General features: G+C 35.8%; 1 protein-coding gene across 6 annotated transcripts; it reads right to left on the bottom strand.

Annotated features, from left to right (window-relative positions):
- Positions 1-1,455: 1,455 nt before the first annotated feature.
- On the bottom strand, positions 1,456-25,570 carry LOC121329904 (paired box protein Pax-6-like). Of its 6 annotated transcripts, XM_041275920.1 has the most exons (14): positions 21,484-21,840; positions 18,127-18,248; positions 14,900-14,975; positions 14,574-14,627; positions 10,951-11,081; positions 10,200-10,241; positions 9,894-10,109; positions 9,273-9,438; positions 4,577-4,735; positions 4,052-4,134; positions 3,657-3,807; positions 3,460-3,572; positions 2,968-3,118; positions 1,456-2,289 (listed from the first exon to the last, which is right to left on the bottom strand). In XM_041275920.1, the coding sequence occupies exons 4-14, from the start codon at positions 14,581-14,583 to the stop codon at positions 2,204-2,206; spliced, it is 1,308 nt and encodes a 435-aa protein (XP_041131854.1). In that variant the 5' UTR covers positions 14,584-14,627; positions 14,900-14,975; positions 18,127-18,248; positions 21,484-21,840; the 3' UTR covers positions 1,456-2,203. The 6 variants fall into 6 exon arrangements, with proteins under 6 accessions (XP_041131854.1, XP_041131851.1, XP_041131848.1 ...); XM_041275917.1 differs by lacking the exons at positions 14,900-14,975; positions 21,484-21,840 and adding an exon at positions 25,482-25,570; XM_041275914.1 differs by lacking the exon at positions 14,900-14,975 and having other exon boundaries at positions 21,484-21,841.
- Positions 25,571-25,940: the final 370 nt, after the last annotated feature.

Raw genomic sequence — 25,940 nt, 5'->3', positions numbered from 1 at the left:
TGCTTTGTGTGTACGGGATTATACCAGAAGATAGGTGATCCCTCTAATCACACACGCATACATGCATCCTGAAGTTAGACTATATTATATCTAGACTATTACATGGAAACTTTAATATTGTAACCATTTGAAATGTTTTTGAAAATCCATTTGAACCAGTTTAAATGACGAGGCAAATTAATTTCAATTATTTTAGCTTGTGGAGGAAAAAAAGTCACATTTGAGAAGTTAAGACCTCACGGAAGACGCTACCTAGTCATTATATGAATAGCAAAAGAATGAAGTTCCTTTTTTTTCAACTTTTTAAAAGACTTACAGGCCTTTTCTTAGGCTGCTTGTCTGTTTTGAGTATGTTTGCAATGAGAACATTGGGGTTTTACTGTGGACTTCAAATAGTGTACATGTGTAGGGTGTTACAGGCTGTATGTGTGAGGGACGAAAAACATGGAAAGAGGTAAAGTGGAATAAGAGAAAACTCATGCTGTTTTGCAAAGGGCCACATTAAAACATACCATCTTCAAGTATGTTACAGCTTTCTACAAAAGCATTTAGTTGGCTTTCCTATGTTTTTAATAGGACCAACATGTAATTTCTAGCATCTGTGCAGTCTGTATAAATAATGGCCTTGTGAGACTATAACATTTCCTCTTAAATACCTTAGAAAGAAGTCTGATCTGCCAAGCTAAGATTCCAGAAAAAAGGTACATTTAAAAAAAGCAAAAAAAAAGGTTTTATGGAAGATAAAGCTCTCACTGAGACACTAACAAACTGCACAAAATTATTTTATAGTTTTCACAAAATACATTTAAAAAGCTCCATTTTAAATAACGTTAAATCAAAATACTTAGAGACAGTATAGACTTGTATCTTATATGCAATGTGTTGACGCAGAACCCAGATCGTGTGTCATGGTTTATCTCCACACCACAAATATGACCATCAGTAAACGCACATTATTCCATTCTGAAATTATGCCTCTTAAAGTTATAAATAACTGAATGTTTGTAGTAGCCTGATGTTAAACATATTCTAAGCCAATGTAAAAAACAATAAAACTGTGTGTGTGTGTAAGTGTGATTATATATATATATATATATATATATATATATATATATATATATATATATATATATATATATATATATATATATATATATATATATATATATATATATATAAAATGTTTACAAAATTTGCAACACAAGACTAAGATTAAAAAGAAAATTGTGTAATAAATGAAATACAAAGGCTTTGGTATGTTTGTACAATCAACAATGGTTAATTTTGATATGTAGTTGTAAACAACTTCCAAACACTTATGTTTAAATCTCTTTTTTTTTTTTTTTTTAATCAATTATAGAAATGAAATATTTCTAGTTGCACAAAAATGTAAAACACTATAGTACAACTATATCTAAGAACAATTAACTTGGATCTGACCTAAAGAAGAAATGTATTTTATAATGCATGAAAATGTGTATAAAACATCTATAGAATATTCTGGGAAATATAAATGAAATTAACTTTTATTATAGAAATCATTCTGGGAGATTTCTAGGGAAGACAAATACTTACATTTCGACATAAACAAATTGGATTATATCGAAGACACAATCTACCTTTTACCTACCAAAAGTTTTTTTCACATCCTTGTCACCATTTACCTCTTTTCACATAAACTTTCATCTGCCAACAAGCTGGGAAAAACAAGAGATAAATGTTCTTGCACATAAATAGCGTCTTTTCTTCCAGCCTTGCAGTGAAATGATACAAGCTTGTTTCATCAGAGTCCACAATCGATAAAAACATTGATAGAAGTACTTGATATAAGTTGATAAAACTGTTCATGGCAGATTCTGTTGATCATGGCTTCCTCTTCAGCACAATTGCATGACCACCTCTGTTCAACAGTCCCTCCAATATTGTTCTTGTTTCATAATAACATACAAATGGCCATTTACAAATACACCAAAAATGACTAAAGTTTGGAAACTGAAAATGAAGACAGTTTTGTTCCATCTCTAGGATATAACACCTGACACTCTACAGAAGTCCATGTTGAAGTCTTCTTGTGCCAAGAATTATAGCACGGGGCACAATTCCAGTACAAAATGTTTGCTTTCAGAGTCTTTCTTCTCTTTATAAAATACTGCTGGACAACCAACTTTCTCCACAAAGTCACAATGTGAAGTAACTCTTCTCTTTACTGTAGTCTTGGCCAGTATTGAGACATGTCAGGTTCGCTGCCTGGAACTTGGACAGGGACAGACACTCCAGGGGAGATGAGACCTGCAATAAGAAACAGAGAGACATCAGATCGTAGTCTCCTGTAGAGCTGAAGACCTGCATTGCACGATGCATTAAAGAACACAGTTTATTTGTAAACCGCAGTTTCTTTTGCAAGTGGGAAAAATGTTATACAGCTCGCCTTTGGTATTTCATGATTTGATCACAAATTTGGTAATTTGTGCTAAATTCATGTTGACAGTAAATTTATAAAAGTGGTTCACAGTGAAAGCACCTTCACCTAATTAATTATTTTTATGTTTTAGTCAGACAGAGAAATAATGGCTATGCACTGTATATACCATGTCTGTATTGAATTCCAATTGTGACAAGCTGCAGTTTATGATCCAATCTATTATTGGTAAACAAAACTTCAGTTCCACATCATTGAATAGACTGTCTTAATGAATTTAAAAATTATAATAAGACCTTCCTCGAATAATATATATATATATATATATATATATATATATATATATATATATATATATATATATATATGATATATATATCACACTGGATCTTCGTAAATGAATGAAAGGAAATTTTTTTTGTGGTAAAACAATCCATGTAGTGAAAGTGTTCAATGATTTTAGAAGTGGAGTGAGCACGGGGGTTACTAAAAGAATGATTTCTGTTTCTTTAAATATCAATAAGAAACTGAAAATGATCACTGCCTACCTGTGGAGGCGGTGCCAGAAGAGCCCATTGGCTGGCTGTTCATATGTGACTGCATATGAGGGGGCGTGTATGTGTCGTAGCTCCGCCCATTCACTGACGGACTGGTGGGCAGCATGCAGGAATAGGATGATGGCTGGCTGGGCACTGGGGGCTATAGGGAGAAAAATATATTAGCTTCTGGACTATATAGTTTTTGCCTTCCAATCTTAAATGCCAATGTACATTGTCAGTTTCCTAGAGTCTTGGTTCCACTGTGTCTGGATGCATTAAAATATTTTTGTGCATAACCATGTACACTTTTCCAAGCTAAACTAACCACTAGTCTAGACACACAATGCATGAAACAAATACTATTTGAGACTACAATAAAAAAACAGTCTTATACACCAAATCATTTATTAGTTTCCTAGTGTGATCTTCTGCTGTATTTGCAAAATGAATTCTCCATCAATCCCCATATAAATGCCTACTGAACTGTGGTGGTTTACTTACTTGCATAGACAGGTTGTTGGCCATGGTAAAGCTTGGCATAGGTGGCAGAGCACCGTATGTGTTTGAGAGGGATGTGTCTGTTCTACCCAACATGGAACCTGAGGTGAAGGACACTGAGGAGAAAAGGCAGTCGTGAATTGGACACTTGAATACACGGTTCTGATTTTCTCATTATGCATGTGAATATGCATTCTTACCGGGCGTGGTAGGTTGCGGGATGGGCTGGTACACGCTGGTACTGAAACTGCTGCTTATGGGAATGTGGCTGGATGAGTTGCTGGCTTGTCTTCTCTGGTTTCTCAGTTTTTCCTCTCTCCTCCATTTTGCTCTTCTGTTAGAAAACCAAACCTGAAAGACCAAAAAACAAAAACAATTTGAGTTTTCTATAAAGCAGCAATTAAACTAAATATAGCTTTAAAGAATAAACGGTGTTATTGAAGGTTGTCTTACGGTGAAAGCAGTATAGGAGCTTGTCACTGATCAAACAGCTTACAGCAAACTTAGTAGCTCTGACGTTCAATGCGGGATAATTCGTACTGTGCATGAACCAGCTCCCGAAGCTTCACGAACCTTTGATAAAATATGTACTTACCTGTATTCTGGCTTCGGGTAGATCTATTTTGGCTGCTAACCTCTCCCTGGCGAAAACGTCGGGGTAGTGGGTTCTTTCAAACTCTGAAAACATACATGTGTTAACTGACGTCAGTGTGTAAACAAATACATATACACAGGGGTACGGGAAGTGAAAAACAATATGTCATGGATTACAAGCATTATCAACGCATATTCAAATAAAGGAACCCAAAACTATAATAAGCGCAATGACGTTCGTTCTGTGTAAAATAGACAGTGAGTCTATTTGCACTTGCCTGAGAGTCAACAATTATGTAGTCTTAATATTTTTCCTCCATAAAATCAACGAATAAATGCATTAAAGGGGTGCCACTTACAGTTAAAAAAAACAACAACTCCGAATTATCATCGCGTATTTGAAAAAGCCCTTTATGCAAATTAAACGATTTTACGAGTTAAAAGGGGAGCACGTCATTTCAGAGTATTATGTTAATGTTGGATTCTCCAAGCAGATAAAAATGATGTCTGGCCCATGGCCTCGTACCTTTTTCCAGTGCCTCTATCTGCTCTTGGGTAAATGACGTTCTGTTTCGTTGTAACTTTCTCTTGAGTTGAAGCCTCATTTGGGTCTCGTCTGAATCCTCTCCATTGGAGCTGATGGAGTTTGTGTTGTCACCGCCAGCATCCTGCGGCTGACAACCATCTGGAAAAATAAAGAAGAAAATGTAAACAAATCCAGGCCCATTCTGGGCTTCCTATTGATTTAATACACAATAACAAACGCTGTTTAATAATGTTTGCTGACAGATTAACGACAATTTACACAAAACTGTGTTAAGTAGGCTTTAGCAACACATATCGTGCAAAGAAAACACAGTGACGCGTGTGAAAGCGCCACTGTCCTGTACAAGCCACAGGACTTCAGTACTCTAGGTTAAGCGATGTTTCTCAACATTAAGTTAAAAAAAAAAAAAAGTCCAAACGAATTAATTACTGGTGATCCACTTCAGGATTGGCGTGGCTTGCTTGTAAACCGTTTAAATTATAAGAAAAAAATTAAAACTGTTTAAAAATGATTAGAAGTTTGTAACCAATATTAACATACGCCTTAATCTCTTTTTTTTTTTTAATAATATTTTTTATTTAAATTCTGCGCACTCAATTTATATGCAAAGGTTGAAATTTAAAATATGCCCGTTACGTGTTTTTGTTCAACTAGTGTGTGAGTGAGTCTGTGTGCCTTGACGCCTGTAATTAAATCATCGCAAGAACAGGCTATCGTTGTTGAAAATCGAATTTTACTTGTGAGCAGTAATTCTAAATGTCATATGTATGAAAGACTGTATGCGAGTAGCGTGTGTCTTATCGTTTTAGTTGCTGCGATAAATTAATACTGCGATCTTTGGTTTGCACGCCGTGAAATACTGTGCGAATATGCTTTTCATTTTAAAAGATTGAACGGAACTCTTTTATCACATTCTAACAATAGACGCGGTCCTCAAAGGGTTAAGAGAAATGTGACAAAATGTGGTTAAAAAAAAAACCTTTTCAGGTCCTCTGAAATGTTTTAGAACCCAAACCTTCTCCCCCTTTTAAACAGTGCGATTCTTCTATACTAGTCACCATATGGGCGTTCGTAGATCTTTTGAGGTGACCACCAGCAGTTGAATAGAAGGGGCTTTTTCACCACCACACAATGCCAGCGGAGTAAGGGAAACTATGAAACTCTTGGGGCAGGAGGGTTGGCAAACTTTCGTGGGCAGAATTTTGAAGACACAATTTGAGAAGGTAACAAAGGGATTCTCTCGAGGCGTGCTGTGCTCCGCATTGTAGCACAAGGGTCCCAGTCAACAGACTTTTCAGTGAAGTATGTTAACCTTTATGCACCACTATCATTAATCACTGTCCCCTGGGCTGGGCAGCTCAACGCCATGTAGGATTTATACTTTCTATAGGGGAAGGGAAAAAAAGATCACCCCAAACATTTTGAATAGCGACAGCTCTACACTGGCCCTGTTTGCACAACAAGAGAAAAACAGATTGGCTAAGTTTTCAACTGACAAGTCAGTGCGCAACTAATGTAGTTTTTTTTTTTTTTTTAACGAATTGTCCAACAATCAAATATGCATTCAAACATATTGTTCCTCTCTTGCAAGTTACTGGGCAGCGCAGCTGTACGGTATACATAATATAACCGGCAACGTTATCGAGAAAGGCTTTTTTTTTAAAGGTATGAAATGGAGAAATAAATCAGGAGTGACAGACAAGTTACTTCTTTTAATGTCTCACTCGTTTTTTTTTAAAGACCCTAAAAGAAAGTCCTCAATAGGCAGTATCTATACCAGAACTCCTTCTAGAGCTAATCCCTAAAGAGAAGAGTGAATGCGCGCCCTATTATCCCTTAGCCAGCCCACTGACGCTGGGTTTAGGGTTTGTTTTCTGCAAAGAAGACGCTGGGAAATAAAATCGTCCCTTAGTTTTGCGGTGTCTCAATCAATGAGGCGGAAAACAAGCAAAAAAGATAACAAACCAATCGCGGCACATTTCAGCTAAGGGGATCGGATAAAAACATTGTAGGACCTGCTGAAAAAGAAAGTGTCTAAATCCTAAAGCCTCGTATAAGAAAAAGATAAGAACAGACAGCCACAGTGATAAATAAAACCCATTAAATCGCTGGAGAGTGTTTCTTCTAATTCTCCCGGATAGAGACGTCTCTTTTTAGCGTTCTGTCAGTCCTGATGTGTCCATTATTTTATTCACTGTTACAAGGCATTTATCAGATTGAGACCATATTTGTTCCCCTCTGAGACCTAACCCTTCCTTATGCTTTCATTAATGGATTCGTAAAACCTCTTAAAACACCCCGCGCAAGCAAAAAGCATTAAGCAGATGAATGTTCCAAAAGGGAGTGGGAGGGCTTATTAATTTTAAATATGACTTGTATAAATGTCAAATTTAGATTAAATGCATTCATATATTGTTAAGTTATGCAGATGCGCAAACAAGGAAAATACAGATATATTTGGATTTAATTATACACTAGTATGCCCGCCATTATTAGGGTAATTTGAAAATCCAAATCGAATAGTTTAACAGGTAAGCACAAACATAAACTGTTAAATTTATAAAACGCAGGCAACAATTTAGAATATAATAATAATAATAATAATAATAATAATAATAATAATAATAATAATAATAATAATAATAAATGCAATTAAATATCTGGAATTTGAAACCAAGGTGTGCACGATGTTATGCTCCAGTATTAGATTTTTTTTCATACCGAGTATGGAAGTTATTCCAAAGATAGTCCGCTCAAGGAATTTTGCAAGAACCTGTTTTACCGGAGATTGTACAGCTGCTCGTTAAAGTCAGCAGGAGATTGTATTTTATTAATTTAAATGGGAATGAATGAAGCAGGGGCAGCCTATTGCCTCTTAGTGGGATTCCGCCCGCGGGCTCGTCGCCGCTAACGAGGCTGGAGAGCAACTGTTAGGGTACTCGGCTTCATCACACTCTTCATTACTGTGTAATTGGGCAATGAAAACCCGTTCCAACGATATGTTTTGGATTCTAACAAACAAGGAAAGAACGAAAGAAAGAAAGAAAGAAAGAAAGAAAGAAAGAAAGAAAGAAAGAAAGAAAGAAAGAAAGAAAGAATAGGTAATTAAAAATAAGTTTTAGAAATAACTAAAAACAATCATGACTATTTGTTTATTCATATGAATATAAATAGTAACATTCTCTTTGTGTTTGCCTTTTTTTTGAACAACTTAGTTCACGTCAGTTTGTTCCGTGGTTTTATTTGTTAAGAGTACGTTTTGTGTTTCGGAAGAAAAATGAAACCAGTCTGTGCGCGTCTTTAAAGAACAATAAAGTCAAATGGGTGTTCAAATGATCCACTATTGACGTTTCCCTAAAGCACCTTGGGGTTCTGTCATAGACTGTGTATGCATTGAAAGGGATTCAGTAATACTCATGCAGATATTATTCAGACAAGTTCTGCTCTATCTTTCTTGTGTCGTTCTTATACTGTATAGTTCTCTTAAAGCTGACACGTCTAATTGACAAGCGGTGCCATATCGTGTCCAGGGGTCTCCCGTGGAACATTTCTACAGCTGTCTCCTCCAACTAGACGCTTATTCATGTCGCCTTAATGAGAAACAAAACGCTCTCTAATGAGCAATTACATAGCGACAGAATTGTTCCCATAACAAATTCTTGCGTGTGACAGAAACATCCTTTGAACTAGATATTCCGCACACTGTTGCTGATTTTTCTGAGGGGGAAGAGAAAATGCACGTTGCTGGATGGGACACCTCGGTTGAAAGGTCAGACCACAGTCACGCACTGTCTACGTAACCCAAACAGAGAGATCATTGAAGGAACTGTTTACAGTAGTAAGTACTAACTGAACATACAAATATTCTACATTATGTTGTCGCTGCAACCCTTTAATAAAAAAAAAAAAAAAAAAAAAACAGTGCTTTAATATCGCATGCATTCCTTTACACTAAAGCTAAACTAACGTTGTTGAGGCAAGTCCATCAGCATGAATGTATTTGTTACAGAAGAAAAGGTGTTCTGGCTCTACGAAAAGGGAGGTGGATGCGCAAAACAACGCAGAAATGCAAAAGACACAGCGCAAGTGTGCAAGCCAGGGAGTGTGAGTGTACTAATACTTAACATATGCCATATCACTCACAGACTTATAGAATTGTAATACGGTAGCCCCTGCTTTCAAACAAGAAAGATCACATCGGTACGACACATTTTCACATAAATTCTTAAAACGTCCAAACCCAAACCACTAAATTTTTGCTGGTGCAGATGAATCTACTGCAGTGTACACAAGATATAGCCGACGTCGAACGGGGGGGGGGGGGGGGTGATCTTTTTGCACGTGTGTACTTAAAGGGGATAATAATAATAATAATAATAATAATAATAATAATAATAATAATAATAATAATAATAATAATAATAGTTTATTTGATGTTTTGTGCTCCCCTGTGTCATCTTATTTATATTTTAAGAGCTCAATGAGAGGAAATACACACGTACCATGAATGCGTTGAAATGATATCTCACAGACACCCCTTTGACATTATCAAAAGTATTAAGAGGGAGGCTTTTAAAACTATGTAACAGAAAACGACTGATGTTTAAACCAATATAAAGCCTAATAAATTGACAGAAAACAATAAGCAGCCCAATTTATCCGCGGTCTCCATTACCTTGGTTAGGCTGTCCTGGCACTGATGTTCCCGGGTACCAGCCCGGCCGGGTTCCCCAAGTCCCTGTCTGGCCGTTCAGCATCCTGAGCTTGTCGTACATGCCATCTGCACCCATCTGTTGCTTTTCGCTAGCCAGGTTGCGAAGGACTCGGTTTATTGATGACACCTGAAAGACACGCGCGAACTTTTCTCATTAGTCAAGTCGTAGCTTCCGGATTGTCATTGAAACCTTTTAATTAGGCCATACGTTCATTCTTGGTTTATTTTATACATAACGCAATAGCAGTTACACATTTTCTCACCTCAAACAGAAATACATTTACATGTGTTTTTCCTTACTATTCATATGCATACATGGGCTTTACGATATGCGTTTTAGAGATAAATATATTTGAAAAACAAACGTACATAACTTAAAAACATAAACTACACCTCAGAGCTTTCTTAGTGGCAGCAGATTATGATTTGAATTTCAAAGTTATTGATTGCATTACTGTATATTGTTTAGGTAATCCGTTATGCAAGGCTATTTAGACTGGAAAGCCTATTGAATCACTTCACATTATATGCTATGCTTTGTTTCACCCTCTCTCGTACAGATTAACTCATCAGTAGACTTACACTGGGTATATTGTCGTTGGTGCAGACTCCGTCTGATAGCAACCTGTCTCGGATTTCCCAGGCAAAGATCGAAGGGCACTCCCGTTTATATTGAGCAATTTTGCTGACGACTTCTGGAGTCGCTACTCTGGGCTTGCTTCCTCCGATCGCTCTAGGTCTGATGGAGCCTGTTTCATAATATCTGCCCAGGATCTTACTCACACACCCATTCGACACCTGAATAGAAAACAATAGACACAAATCACATATATTATTTTACCACTAAAATGTAATTTATAAGTATACTTCAAACAATGATAAGCTTACGTTTTGATTGTCCAGCACTTGGACTTTAGCATCAGCATGGGTCTATAACACAAAAGATATACCTTAAATGGGATGAGAACTTATTCTGCACTTTTCCAAAAACTGCTCTTATCTCAGCCTTCACATAATCTCCGAATTAAAAAAAAAAGGTCCGTAAAAATGGATATTTCACTCTAAACATCACTACATTCCTTACATATATATATAAGGAATTTCATGATAAAAAAATTGGGCAATGCAATTGCAAATATATAACAGGATGGCTTCAAATTCTTTACACTTTCTACCCGCAGACAGTCTTTGCTTTACAAACACACACACACACACACACACACACACACACACACACACACACACACACACACACACACACACACACACACACACACACACACAACGTCTTTCAAGAATACTGATAAACGTATTCATCCACCACTGCATGAATGGTACATTTAGTTTATTTTAAGATTTTTGTTAACGATAACAGTCTATGTATAGGATCACTTTAAATGACCAATGTGTAATTATTGTTAGTAGGTGCTGATAGCGAGAAAGTCTGATGGGATGTTTGTAGATTATTGTTTTACAATTAACATTTGCAAATCCACTATCCATTTATAAAGTAGCCATAAATAATTTGAATATGTACTGAATAAACCATTGCTTAACATTGTTAGCATTTTTTATAGACATGAATGCACGACATTTACGAATATGATATCTTTCAGACATAAGAAAGCAATCCTGTCACCTGCAGAATCCTAGAGATATCGCACGGTCGTGCACCGCTGTGGGCAAGCTCGACTATCTTCTGTCTGGTTGAGTCTGGCAGTGGTCTGCCGTTGACAAACACACCGCCAAGCTGGTTTACTCCACTGTGACCTGGACAAAACAAAAACGACACTGTTTACTCTACAGCAAGCGAAACACCACTTGGACAGAAAATATATTTCACACAATAGGACACACACACACACACACACACACACACACACACACACACTATATATATATATATATATATATATATATATATATATATATATATATATATATATATATAATATATATATATATATATTGTCAAATTCGTTACAATATGGCACACAATTATGGCTTAAGACTCCTACAATCAAGGTGTATCACATTGAAGAACACATCCTGTAATGCGATATCACTAATTGTAGACATACACAGTAATAAACAAATCCATAAATAAATAAATAAAATCGATTCTCTATCACGATCTTTGCGAATGAGCAAATCCAAAACGATTCTCCACAAATAATCCAACCTATTGGCAAACACAACCCAAATGAATATAGTCTGATGATCTACAATAGCATCCTGGTTTCAGCTAAAAAAAAAGAATTCACAACACCAAGACAGAGACAGCAGTGCCGACTCTCAAACCTGAATGTCTTCGTTCTAATCTTATTACAATGAGACTTGACTTATTCTGCACATGCACCGTCCTAATAACTACACACACACACAACACACACACACACACACACACACACACACACACACACACACACACACACACACACATATATATATATAAATTAATTTTAATTTATTTCAATACAATAGTAAACCACCAAGATTTAAAAAAATGAATACAAATCAATGTTATAAGTTAACAGCAATAACCAACAGCAATAGTTAGTACAATAAAACACCTAACCTGAAGCTCAAGCGAGGAGAAATCTCTGCTCTGCTCTAGTTCTCTGCTTGCTCTCCTCTCTTTGCAGCCTCCCGCTAAACTGACTCCAGGAGCACAGGCTCCTTGGCCATAAATAAGCTCCAAATATAGAAGAGGGGGAAATATGATGAGTCTCCCTGACATTTGTCTTTAAAATAAATCTAGCTGCACGTCAAGTTTGAGCTTAATTTCTGGAAATAGGCGGAAGTCGCCCTGGATCATGCATGGAAGGCTAATTGAAAAGATCAGTGGGAACACTTGTGGCAGGCATGCCACTTTATGACAGCGCTCTGCTTTTGAAAATTGCATCGTCACGACAAATAGTAGCATGAGAAAACGACCCTTTCTGACTGCATTTGGATATCACTCAGACTAAATTGGACTCTACTCATTCATCCTTCAAGGGAAGCTTCGTTTTAAGATAGCCAAGGGCTGCGCGCGGTCACGGCGATAGGGGCGCGCTTCATACTTCATATATTAAAAGTGACATTCAGATGTTTAACATTAAAACCTACACAACCATTGTTTACACCCTTTACGCTGTAACCGGACTCCTGCTAAAATAATCTTCCCTTTCTGTACCATATTAAGCTAAAACACATTCATTAAAAGCTGAATGATCAAAATAAATAAATAAATAAATAAATAAATAAAAAATGAAAAAGGTGACAATTACTAAGGTATAAGTTCAACTGGGATGTTTTAATGAGAGAGCCAACTCGTTCCTTTTCTAATTCCGTCCATAACTGGGTAACGAAATAATCAAAAGTGATTGGCGACTTCGTGTATTTCCAGGATGAGGAGTAATGAATAGTCTCTTATTTGTAGCCCTACAGTTAGGTGCATTGGAGTTTCATTGGCTCTGGCCATTGAACCACCCCTCCTTACTCCTTTAAAACAAGTCCTCTTGATCAATGAAACAGTCAGAAAAGTATATCAAATCAAACTTTCAATCTAAAGGTTACTTCATGATTTAATTCCCTACGGTGAATGGTGTCGATCTCGCCCGGTGGCAACGATTAGGCGGCTTGTATTCTATTGCTAGTCAACTAAACCATATGGTGTCAATTTGCATGCTCTGTACCATCTACACCCAGGAGTTATTAGCACAAAGCCCGAAGAGTCTGCCGAGACCTTTAAACAAGCTATAGGCTTCACCAGAATGATATCTCCTCAGCAATTCGCACTATGATCACACGCCGTAACACATGCCACTCCGTTAGCATCAACCCCATCAAATTAATAGCAACTTTATTTAAACGAGATCATTCTGTAACACACAAAGCACACAAGCACGCGCCCATACACAACACATGCTGACCCAGAAATCAACGGCCCACTGTTTTGCTTTTGTTTTTGTTTGTTTTTTTGTTTTTTTTTTACTATAAGCAAATTGAAATGATTTTGAAATTATTGTTTTTGAACTTCATTACACATTGGAATGTGTCCTATACATTCTTAAGATTATTGAAAATTAAGCTATTTTTATTTGCATTGACGTTATATGTATTCACACGAATAATGTATTTCATTGGCTATGCTTTATCAGGGCTATTTGCAATTGTATTTGACTATTTGACCTAGTTTCGTGTATTTTTTGTATCTGTACACATCACGCATTTTCTTGGTTCTGTGCATTTTGCATTTATGTGTTTTTAGCATCAGTTTGGTGTCATTTAACAATAATAATACACATGGGTTCATTTGGGTATTTTATGGGGGAAAAAAAAACCAATGTATTTCTTGTAAATAACCATTTGTTGCAAATTAAATCTATAAACTGTGTATTTTATCTACTTTAATTGTTATTAATGTTGTCTTTTTTTTTTTTTTTTTTTTTTTTAAAGAACAGGTTTCAAAAGTTTTCAGAGGGTCCGACATAATTGTATGCAAATAACTAGCCGTCGTGCATTTTTTATAAAAAAAATAAAAAATGGAACTTCATTTAGAATGTTTTTTTTTCATGTTTGCATGCAAACTTTCAACAATTCCGAGCAGTAATTCAGAAAACAAGTATTTAATGTTAGGTGGAGCAGAACAATGCGAAGCTGTTATTTGTGTAATTCTGTCAGTGGATATGTAGTCTAACACGTTCTGAAATCGACATTAATGTTACTTACAGGGTTCTAGAATATTTTAAAATATGTCAAGAAGCCTCGCGGTTCCACTTTGTATTACAACGTCTCTTACATTGTAATAAGAACCGTGAAGTCAAAGCCACACGCATAAAGCCACATTGTTTCCAGGTAGGAATTAATCATAAATGCACAGATGGTAATGTGCTGTCATTGTATACGCCGAGACAGTTATTATATAACCATCATGCACTCACCAAGCTTTTGCTCCCCAAAATGCGATTTAACTATGATGACAACAGAAGCGACACAAACACACCACAAGCAAACATTCGTCTACTTTAAGGACGCGTTTTTAAAAGAGAACGGATTACAAGTGATTGGAAAGCTCCGCTGACTTCAGTTTGCGTTCGTTTAAAAATAATCCATAGTATGTGACTGCATTACCGACACATAAATATATTTTAAAGAACAGCCCAGTCAGCCTTAACGCCTGTACCAAATCCCGCGCATTGCACTAGTTGCTAAATATCTCCTTGTTTAGTTATGACCAGGCGTACCACAACAGAAATATACAAAAGTGTCACTTACTGTTCTGCATAGTGGATGCTACGCCAGATTCCCACGTGGTTCGTTTATAGTATTCTATTAATAATAAAATAGGGTTAATCAAAGGAAGCAACACACACCAGTTTAACATCTCCATTAATAATTTGAGAACTATATGGCTTTCTTTAAAAGAAAAGCTTTATTAATCTTAAACATGCATTCATTTTCATCGTATGTAATACAGTAATTCTAACAGTTCATAGCGTATTGTGCAGCATGCAAACACGTTGTTTTCTTTGAAACGTGCATTTAACGGTATATTTGTGTAGCTTATGTGTAAGCTTCGATACAGAACGCGAAAGACTTGCCTGGTTAGTGCAGATTGTCTTCTAAAAACTATTTAACGAGTCACTCATCTGCTTCTCTCTAGTTAATGTCTTCCCTCTAGGATGAAGCAAAACAATATATAGTAAGACACCCTGTATGTAGTATCTTTTTCATATTTTTACAACATCGCATTAGGCCTTTTGTCTTTGATCTCTATAGCAACAACTATAATTTTAGTCGCATTATATTTGTTTCGCCTTCTATACGGAACATTGCACCTGCTTGTGAAAAAATAAATTGCTTACGCATAGTAACTGAGACTGGGGTTTAAGCGTGGGGGCTTTCATTGCACAAAAAAATAGCTAGATTTTATTTTATTTTATTTTATTTTTTACATTGTGACCATTTTTACGCATGATATACAATTTTGATAATAAAACGCTGAGCCGGTATTGTAGCATTTTAATGTTCATTAGTGGTTAGGGGTTAACGCGTAGATACTGTAAGAACGATGCGCGGCTCTATATTTATTTTAATTCTCGTGCAAAACAAATACATAGTTTTTATAGCTGTTAACTCATTTTGATTAACTTCTCTCTTTCTCTTTAGATCCTATTTATTTCCAGTGTATTGCGACACACTTTGTCTCCCTCGCCTCAGTGCTTTCAAAACTAAAAACAGGAGGGGGTGAGGACGGTTCAACAAAGCCTACTGAATTTGAACAATGACTTCCATTCTGCTTCTATACCCAAACCCAGAGAGAAAAACCCTGGCTCCCCAACCAGCAACACAGCTTCCAACTAAACTACCAACAACTCCCAAACATACAAAAAGAACTGGACAAACTTTTGTTCGCCCCTTTCTCGGAGTCTGGCGTGACCCGATGCCTGGGCCCAGTGCTTTTTTGTTCGCCTCTCTTTGGGGAAATATAAAAGTAATTTCTTGTTATAAATATCTGGAGGTGATTGTGTTACTGGTGTGAGTTGTTAGGGGTTGTAAAAAGATACAACAGCCCAGTAGGGCGCTCAATTGGGAAAAGACAATTGCAATAAAGAACCCATTCAAGCGGCTTGATAAAAAAAAAAAAAGAAGGGTGACAATAATGAAATAGCTTTAATTTTCTCCTTTTACCCGGATATTCATCCAGCTCCTCTAATAACTGCCCGTCGAGGGTTCGGCCTGCATATAACAATACATTACAAAATAAAGAAAACACCTGTGACAAGCCACTGAAGCAAAGAAACGAGGCTCTATAAAACATACTTCAAAGAGCCATTTTGTCGCTGATACGGAGTAAATATTTACTACCATGGAAGTACCTTACTAACAACATAGAACGTTTAACTAAACTTCTATACAAGCATGTCAAAGACCAGCAAAACCCATACTTTCCTACAATTAGTCGCGAACTATAATTGACAGCAAGTACTGTATTACTATATAATATTTTTCGGAAGGGTCTCACTTCATTTTTCCTAATGAGAAACTGTCTAACACTTGTTAACCTTCCCTTCAGCTCAAAGCTAAACCCCTGCCATTACAAAACAAATAAAGTTTTTACTGTCAGATATAAGAGACAGGTCCCCCTTAACAACCATACTAATGATCTATAATAATAACCGACGATTAGCAAAAACAACCTGTAATCCACAAACCCCCCCGGAAGCAACATTCCTGCCATATATATTCTCACACACTGTAGCGTGTTTAGCAAAACACAGCGAGATAGTTTGAGTTTTGCGAATTAATGCATGAACGCGTTTTTTTTTTTTTTTTAATTTCTAAGTGAAAACATTATCCGCCGTTGATGGGGTTAGGCGTAATCTGCATTGCTTTTATTTCACTAATCTGCAACTGCAATCAGTAAATTTAACATGCTTATTTGGGCCTGTAAATGTACTTCTTTCACATGTAGAAACACATTAGTAGCCTCACACACCCTGTTATCAAATCACGCCGTATGCATAATAAACTAATATATTGACTAATCGACTTTAACGCTTTTTTTGTATAAAAAAAGATAGTGTTACGTGTATTTATTTGTATACCGAACATTTTTTATTATATATATATATATATATATATATATATATATATATATATATATATATATATATATATATATATATATATATATATATATATATAATGGAAAATAATCATTGCTCAGGTTTAATATATACTGCACAGCAATAATATACAAAAACGTGTTATGTGTGTTTTTATTTATATGTCATCATTTTGATTCACGATTTAACACAAAATATATTCATTGGATAATATGCTTTTTATGTAGATTTTATTACGCATTTATTTAATTGAGAATACATTATTCAGTAAGTAATAATAAGGAACAAAATAAAGAAAACGTAGTCGTATTACATCACGATGATAACGTTTTTGGTTGTTTTTTTGGTTGTTTTTTTTTAATTTGTAATTACCAACAAGCACGGGTGAAGGATTTATTTTCACAATTATACTATATTTTGTATTTGCACTTCTAATAGAGGATGTGTGATTTTGTATTTTCGGAAGCTGACAGATAGGGGATAAAGCTGTAACAGGTTCGTAAAGGAGTTTTCGTGGAAGCCCTTGGTTGAATCGCCAGCAAATCTGATTTAATCTGACACTCTTCCTCACCGGGTCATCGCTTCTCTGTATACTGATCACTGACTTGGCCTAATGTGACTTTTTACTCTTTCTTGTCGTAAATAAGCATTACACTTTCCGAAAACACCGAGAAATAACTTACAGAAGCACATAAATAATCAACGAGGCCAACCTGACAAAGAATCTCCAAAAGCTTGCTGTAACATCGAACAGTGTGGAGAAACTCCATGCTACAGCGACATTCTCTCGTGGTGCTGGTGCTGCTCTTCTTCTTATTATTGTTATTATTATTGTTATAAAAATGGAAAGTAGCCAATATTTAAGCAATTCAAATGTAAAATAAATGTAGATGTATTACTAATTTATTATAAACTTTATTACTAAAGTTTATTTATAGTGCTCATATAATAATTACAGATGTTATGCGGCTAGATTTGTATACTTTTTTTTTGTTGTTGTTTTAACTGCTTACAAAGATATTCAGTCTATAGCTCCCAATGCTATACAGTAAACATCCAAGCAAGACTGCATATATGTATTCAGCTCTACACACAACTATATAAAACTATACATAATTTTACAGTCAATCACTGAAAGTATTCATAAACGGTTCAGTGTATAAACAAACTCAGGAGTGACAATAATTATCCGAACCTACCTTCATGAGGCATCTTCGACGCTATCAAAACTCCTGTCAATGAATCGCAAGGATGGCGACTTTCCTGTAAGAGTTGGCAGTAAAATAGTTTTTCCAGTGATCTTGTGCACAAGCTGAAACCCCTGCGAAGCAGACAGAGATTGATGATAAAGTGGGGTGTCAGGGACTGTGGAGACACAAATATGTGTGTGTGTGTGTGTGTGTGTGTGTGTGTGTGTGTTTGTATGTGTGTGTGTATGACGGAGAGAGAGAGAGAGAGAGAGAGAGAGAGAGAGAGAGAGAGAGAGAGAGAGAGAGAGAGAGAGAGAGAGAGAGAGAGAGAGAGCGAGCGAGCACACCTATGCTGATTGGTGATAGTACAAGTGTATCAATGTATGTGTTCCTGGTCTATGCCTCGCCGCCACTACTCTTCACTGGCCCATTAGCAAAGCCTGACCTCTATCATCATCTTCGAGCAAAACACTTCCTCTGCGCCTTTACCAGAGCGGGAAATGAGTCCGAGCCAGAGCTCTCTATTCAAACCCACTAATCACTCCACACATGCAAATGCACTTCTCACACACACACACACACACACACACACACACACGATATTGCCTCATGCAAAGCAACGGGCATGCTTCAGAGCTGCTGATTGGATGCCTCGCCGTTTCTAACCGCTCAACTGGCAAGAGTGGTTTGGGTTGACCTGAATGTAGGTCACTTTTCCTTGATGATCAAACAAAGGTACTTGTGTTTTTTCTTGAACAAGCCCACCTCGCTCGCCTAATTTGACGACGCATTAAACTACTTCGTCAAATAGTACGTTTATTGTAACGGACATTTTTTTGTTTTGTTGTTATGATGATAACTAATATATATATATATATATATATATATATATATATATATATATATATATATATATAAATATATATCAATGATTACTAAATATCAATCAATGATTTACTGTTGGACGGTAAATGTAATTTGTGTTTGTTTGTGTTTTACTCATTACTTTGTGCTTTCCCTTTGTTCAGCGGATGCTCTATTTGCACATTAAAAGATTAGGAGCTAAGAAGAAAAATAACATTCAGATGCTAACGATGTATAAATATTTTTGAACAAGTGCTTTGTCAACTGCCTCTAGCTAGGAGCACTACACATCTTTCTATGGGAAGAAAGAGACATCAGCCTCACTGTGTACTTGTGTATCAAGTGCTCTTGTAAAAGGCCTCCAAAGTGTACTTACTAAAACAATCACAAACTTTCCCCACGTGCCTTTTGTTGACTCGGAGTTTAATATCTCGTCTAAAAGGAACCCTCAGATTTGCAACCAAAACGAACCGTGCGTATACTGCAGGCTTCTCTCCTTGTAATAACGACCCTTGTCTGCTTAACGCAAGCTCTGTTAATTTTAATTGATCATTTCCAAGAAGCTGCGACACTTCTATGGCTGCCAGAAAATAACAGGGCAAGTAAGTAAATGGCTTTGCAGCCATGACCACACACCAGAACTACATTTGTTGAATGCCTGGCTATTAATGAACACCTCAGTAAACTCCAAAGCAACCCCTCAGAGCTTGCATTCGAGGTAACACTGGGAGCACCAGTCTGCTCAGGGCGTTCCAATCATTAATTCAAACGAGAGAGAGAGAGAGAGAGAGAGAGAGAGAGAGAGAGAGAGAGAGAGAGAGGGGGGGGGGAAGGAAAGCAGAGGGGAAAAAGAAAGTCAAGCAAAGATGGGGAAAATAAGTGTTGGAACGCGCAAAGCATAAAATAAAGTCGTGGATGCATACACTTGACTTCTCTTGACATGTGAAAAGTGCTAAAAGTCAGAGCTCATCAATAAAGTATCTTGAAAGTGAATAAGAGTCCTGACAACCATTGCATTCCTAAGTAAAATACAATGAGGAGACAAACGACACTGCCAAAGAGTTTGCATCTGAGTGAAAGGACGCCTCAATAGGAGCTGGATAATGAGTTTCCCGGACCGTCATGCACTGTCATATCCCGTCCTGCAGAGAAGCTGCCACTTCTAATATTTTCAAATAACTTGTTCAGATATAATTTTTTTCCCCCTCTCTCGCTTGTAACCCAATGCCAATTTCCATGACGCCTGTGCTTTGTAGGATAAATACTGGGTTTTGAAGAGGCCAAAATAAAGGAGTTTTTTTTTTTTCAGAATAAATTCTTCAAGTCACGTTATGGCTCTGTGCATGGAAACTTAACGCATTGCTTTACTGCAAACGTTATGGACAGAAAGCGAGAAAAAAAAAACATTTTGATGGATTATTTTTTTTTTTTTTTTTAATTTGCAACTGACGTTTTTGTTATGACATTGTCATGATATTTCGTTCAATCAGAAACTTGGCAAAAACAGAAATTGCAATCGTGATAAAAACAATCAGACACCTGTCGGAGAAAAGTCGTAATTGAAAGATGTCAGGTAAAACAAAATATACACACTGTTATGAGTTTAATCTGCGCCAATACAATGCGGGTGTTTGCTTTCTCTATGTGTTTTATATTTTCTATTATATATATAGCTATGCCAAAAGTTGTGTATTACCTATAATTTTAGGATTGAGACATGATAATAATAATAATAATAATAATAATAATAATAATAATAATAATAATAATAATAATAATAATAATAATAATAAAACACAATTTAGATATTTTATTTACATCATGTAATCAAAAGCCATAATAGCAGCACATTGTTTTATGTTAGATTTTAAAATGTCACATTTTCAATTGTTTGTCAGTTTTACGAAGCAGTATATAAATCAATATATCAACGCAGCATTATTCAGCGGGTTTCATCCGACTGGAAGAAGCAAAATTCTGTTAATTCTATAGGGTGATAAAAAAAAAAAAAAAAAAAAAAAAACACAACTTTCGGCCAGAGCTGATGATGATCTACTTTGAAATGCACACACGATTATGAAGTGTTGATATAGATTTGCATGGGTTTATAAAATGATACTTCGAGGAATATTATGTAAACGACAAGACTGCTTTATACTTGACTTCTGGTTCCGTTAAACTGCAAGAGTTTGCTGCTTTATTACAACCCTATTACATTTACTGTGTTTTTTGCTAAATAAATATCATCTTCAGATCGATGTAGATTCAATGAATTCGACGAGAAAGCTAAGCAGGTACCTATTTATCTGTGGGTTTTTTTTCACCTATAAGGTAAAATACATAGCTAAACAACATGGATATTATGTTTGAAGATAGGGAACGGTAACACATAAAAACTCTACCGCTACAGCGGAAAGAAAAAAAAGCTTAAAAAACTGTATAAGAGTTGATACGTGCATGAATGGCAAATCCTATCTCGCTCAATCTATTTGGAGTACAAACCCGATTCCTGTTCTTCAATTTGTAGAAGTGGGAGCCCGGAGCAGCTATTCCTGGAAGAGGTAGCTCCAATAGAGTATGTATTTCTCTGGAAAGCTGTAAATCCGCCCTGTTGGTTTCTTAAAGACTGAATAATATATATTGCAGAATCGTGACAAACCCTTCTACTAAATCAGAGTGATGGAAAAGAAACTTGTTGGATTGATAATAAAATTAATCTTCTTTTAGTCCATTTAAGGGGTGAAAGCTAGACGAGATCTCCAGGCTACGTTTGCGATTTTACAGACTATCAATTAGCCCAATTCGGATTATCACCAACTAATGCAATGCTTTTAAAATAAACCCTAATCTTGTTGCTATTTTTCCCTGGGGCAAAATGGTCTTTGTGCCCCTTCTAAAAAAGTTTTAAACAAAAAAAAAAAAAAAAAAAAAAAAAAAAAAAAAAAATCATAAGGGGAGGGAAATGTTGAATGCGGCTGACGTCATTCCTGGAGAGAGAAAGGTCTATTCGAAACCATCAACAAAAGAGACTGGGTGCATTGGCTGCCATTGATTTATCAGGAATCTAGTGAAAGGGGGCCTCAAGAGCCAATGAGAGAGTCCAAAGAGAACTTTATCATCTCAATACTTCTCTAATTGTAGGGCGGGCGGATGGATGTGAGATGGGGTGGGTAGATGGAGGGGTGGGGTAGGGGGTAGGGGTAGGGCTCCCAAAAATGGGTAACTGAAATTGACTTAACGATGCTTTTACAACTGACTCAACATATTTCCTATAGCTATGTGTGCATCATAAAATAAAATAACATGCATTGGTCTTGCTTAAATACGAACAAAACAATTGTGTGAAAGAACGCACCCTGCTTGAAAACTTAACAGCAATAAATCAATGTAAACTTTACTCATTAAAGAGTAGCTGAGGGACGCCATTTTAACACAAGGCAAGCATACAGTTCTTTGGTACCGGTGCCCGCTGAAGTATTGTTTTATTAACAGTACTGGCTTTTGATTCCTCCCACACTACTACTAATAAGAATAAGAATAATATATGTATAGGCCTATATACCAACTTAATACGTTTGATATACTTTTTAATATAATAATAAATACAAATGTGAGGAGTATTACTAATACAATAAGTTATAGGCCTATATATAACGTTTCTTAATTTTGAAACATTGTATTATATATATGTGTGTGCGTGTGTGTGTGTGTGTGTGTGTGTGTGTGTGTGTGTTAATGTGTACTTCTTGTAAATTACAATGAAGACATTTACCGTTAATATTAACTGTATCATTTAGTGAAGAAAAATAAACACAAGTCTAATTTATCCTTTTTCAGATTGCATACACATAAAAAAAATCTTCTACAATTTAAAAAAATGACGGTATTTATATATATATATAATATAGATATATTATATATATAATATATATATAATATATATGGTGTATTTTAATGAACATGAATATTAAATGAAAGTATACCATTTAAATTATTCAGTATGTTGTAATTCAAGCTATAATAATTAACATTATGTTAACATCAATTTATGTTTAGATAAAAAAAGGTGATATAGTGAGAATAGTCTTGTGAATTTAAACAATTACTTTAAACACGGTATCATGGCAAAACCAGTGAGCAATTACAGCGCAATTTCCACACCTTCTAATGTGATCAAAATAGTAATTACACAGTTGGGCTTATTCAGTCTAGTTCTATTACTATCTGAGTTGCAAAGCACTTTTTTAATATCCAGAAATATTATTTATTTATTTCCTGTTGTCCAGTCCAGTCTGTAATCTGAATAAATACACCCTCTCTGACATGTTATTCTAGAATGCTTGTGCCTGCAGGATAGGTAACGTCTGCTTGTGTTTAAAAAAAAAAAAACAACAAAAAACAACATGCTTCTGAAACGTCCAGTTAACTAGCACGCATTTGCCTTCAGTAGAACCCTTATTACACAAACTGTAGGCCAATTTGTCATGCTTTAACTTTTTTTCCAGACAAAAATAATAATAATAATAATAATAATAATAATAATAATATAATAATAATAATAATAATAAATAATAATAATAATAATAATAATAATACATTATATTGTATAATTCAGAATGAAATATTCCGCATAGTTAAAAAAAATCAAGCCATATTTAAATCCTCATTGTGATAAAACAACAATAAAATAATATGAGAAAGTATTACTTGCTAAGGCCAACTCTGTAGATTATCTTATTTTTGATGTAAACATCTGCCAGCGGTTCTTTACCGAGTTTGTAATGCTAATGATTGGGCTAATCTGTCAAAACCGCCCAACACTTAATCTTTGTGTTAATCAAGCCACTAAGGGGCTTTGTGCGATTTTTATTTGCACCTAGAGCATATTGTTGAACACGATCAAAAGGCTGAACCACTTCATAATCCTTGTCTGTGTTTCACTATAGCAATGCAGTGATGAAGAAGTGCTTTGCCATTGCGTCAAACTCAATGGAAATATATAATTGGAAACCACATACACGTGACACCTAAAGGCTTCCATTTTAACATCTCACAATGAGCAGTCTAAATCTATGTAGGAATGATATTTAGAAACAATATATAAGGACAGGGGACAAGGAAGGCATGTGCTTTTTCAGTACAATCATACATATGTAATAAGAAGCTATCTACATGCACTATACATATAGGCCTATATGCTGTTCACGTGTTCCTAATGTAATTAAAAACACATTAAGATATATTATTATGGGTCGATGCTTGTTAAATTAAATTCCAGGCACACATTTGGTATAGCTAAAATTGAATGCACTGCTTGCACAATTGAAAGCATAAGCAGGCAAAAGACTATCTGGTCGGAGGTAACTGTGTCACAGCTTTGGCACGACAGCTGGATCAACACAATCTCCAATAAACATCCCTAATTAGGGAGGTGGGTCAGAAATCCAGGGCGCTTGATTTGTCGCAGAGGTATATTGTTCATATGTGGCTGCTTTTCTTAAAGGCATTATGAGGGTAGCAAACCAATGGGATATAAGTATGTTTAAATAATGTGTGATACGTGTGAATAAAATGTTATTTAAGACTTAATATCTATTTAGGCCAGTTGCTCACCTTCTAGTTTCTGCAAAGAAAATAACATTGATTTCTGTAATATTAAAATGTGCGTAAATACTATATTAACAGTTTGGTTCTTTCTTAGGTATTTATTGCCCATATGTCTTGTGCTGTCCAGACAGGTTTCGGTGCGTTTCATTCTTTCCACAAATGGAAGCTGTGACATAGATTCCTGATTTGGTTCAAAAACTAAAAGTACAAAAACTGGACTTCGTAAAAAAAAAAAATTATACTACAAAGCCTGGCAATGATAGGCTTTTTTATACGATGTAACATTCACTTCTTGATGTCCCGGTACAACAGTTTGCTAGATGTGTTAAAGCTAACACCAAACGCTGGTGATAACGAGGGTGTGACACAGGATTCTGTAACGTGAAGCCAGTGTTCTACTTCAGTGCAAATTGTTAATTATATGGCATTGTAAAGCTCAAGACACATTGTTCTGAGATTTTAAATGCTGTCCAAACTAGTGAATTGCATTCTTTACTTTTGTTCTGAGCTTAGAGCCCCAAGCACATTCATACCTTTTAATAGCTTAATACTATCAACACGTTAAAAAGTTTGCGCCGCATGGTACCATATGCAAACTATTGTTTGTGAAGTTACTTTAGGAATCATAAATGGTCAACACCTGTCGCCTTGAAATGACAGAACCATATAAGCACATTTAATACAACTGCATTACCAATAGCCAGCTTTAATAAACTAATAGGTACCGCTATAGCACATAAGTTAATAAACTGAAACTGCGTAAACGGTGTTTGAAACAAATATCCAGAATACATACAAGGAAGAAGAAGAAAAAAAAAAAACTAAAGTTAATTAAGCGAAAATATAAATAATTAAAGCAAGATAACGGTGGTTTAATTATAAGAAAGATATACCTGTAATAAACGGTGCAGGTTGACTGATCTGATGATTATGCTCCGATGGATACAACACTTCTTTCAACAGCCGATAGTACAAATCTGGATAGTTTAGTGTCCGATTTTTACATTTGGATTTGCCACTGTTTAAATGTCAATGAGAGTAAAAAGACGCTGCTTAGCTTAGCACTAACTTTCCCTTAATATGAGCGTCAACTCAGCAGTGATTGGCCGGCGAGACGGAGTGACGTCACCTTGGACGGCACTTCTCGTCCTACTAATAGGGAAGTTGAAAGTAAGCATGGACCCATGAAAAAAAATTATATATATAATTGGTGTAAAACCTGTAGATTATTGCCATAAGCAGGGGTATTTTTTGCTCATATTTTGTCCTTGTGCATGGGTTCTTAAATTAGTAATTTTGAATTTGTATACTTGGGAGGATATTGTCAAAATATGCAGCCGGTTGTTTTAAAC

This window comes from Polyodon spathula, chromosome 17, assembly GCF_017654505.1.
Source record: "Polyodon spathula isolate WHYD16114869_AA chromosome 17, ASM1765450v1, whole genome shotgun sequence".
Classification (NCBI taxonomy): domain Eukaryota; kingdom Metazoa; phylum Chordata; class Actinopteri; order Acipenseriformes; family Polyodontidae; genus Polyodon; species Polyodon spathula.
This window is presented reverse-complemented; position numbering and strand designations above follow the sequence as displayed.

What these genes read in the sequence shown, in the direction of transcription:
- LOC121329904 (XM_041275917.1), bottom strand. An exon ending in CCAACGACAATATACCCAGT is followed by an intron (nt 9,439 to 9,893) that starts GTAAGTCTACTG and finishes CGTGTCTTTCAG; the next exon opens with GTGTCATCAATAAACCGAGT. An exon ending in GATAGAGGCACTGGAAAAAG is followed by an intron (nt 4,135 to 4,576) that starts GTACGAGGCCAT and finishes GTATGTTTTCAG; the next exon opens with AGTTTGAAAGAACCCACTAC.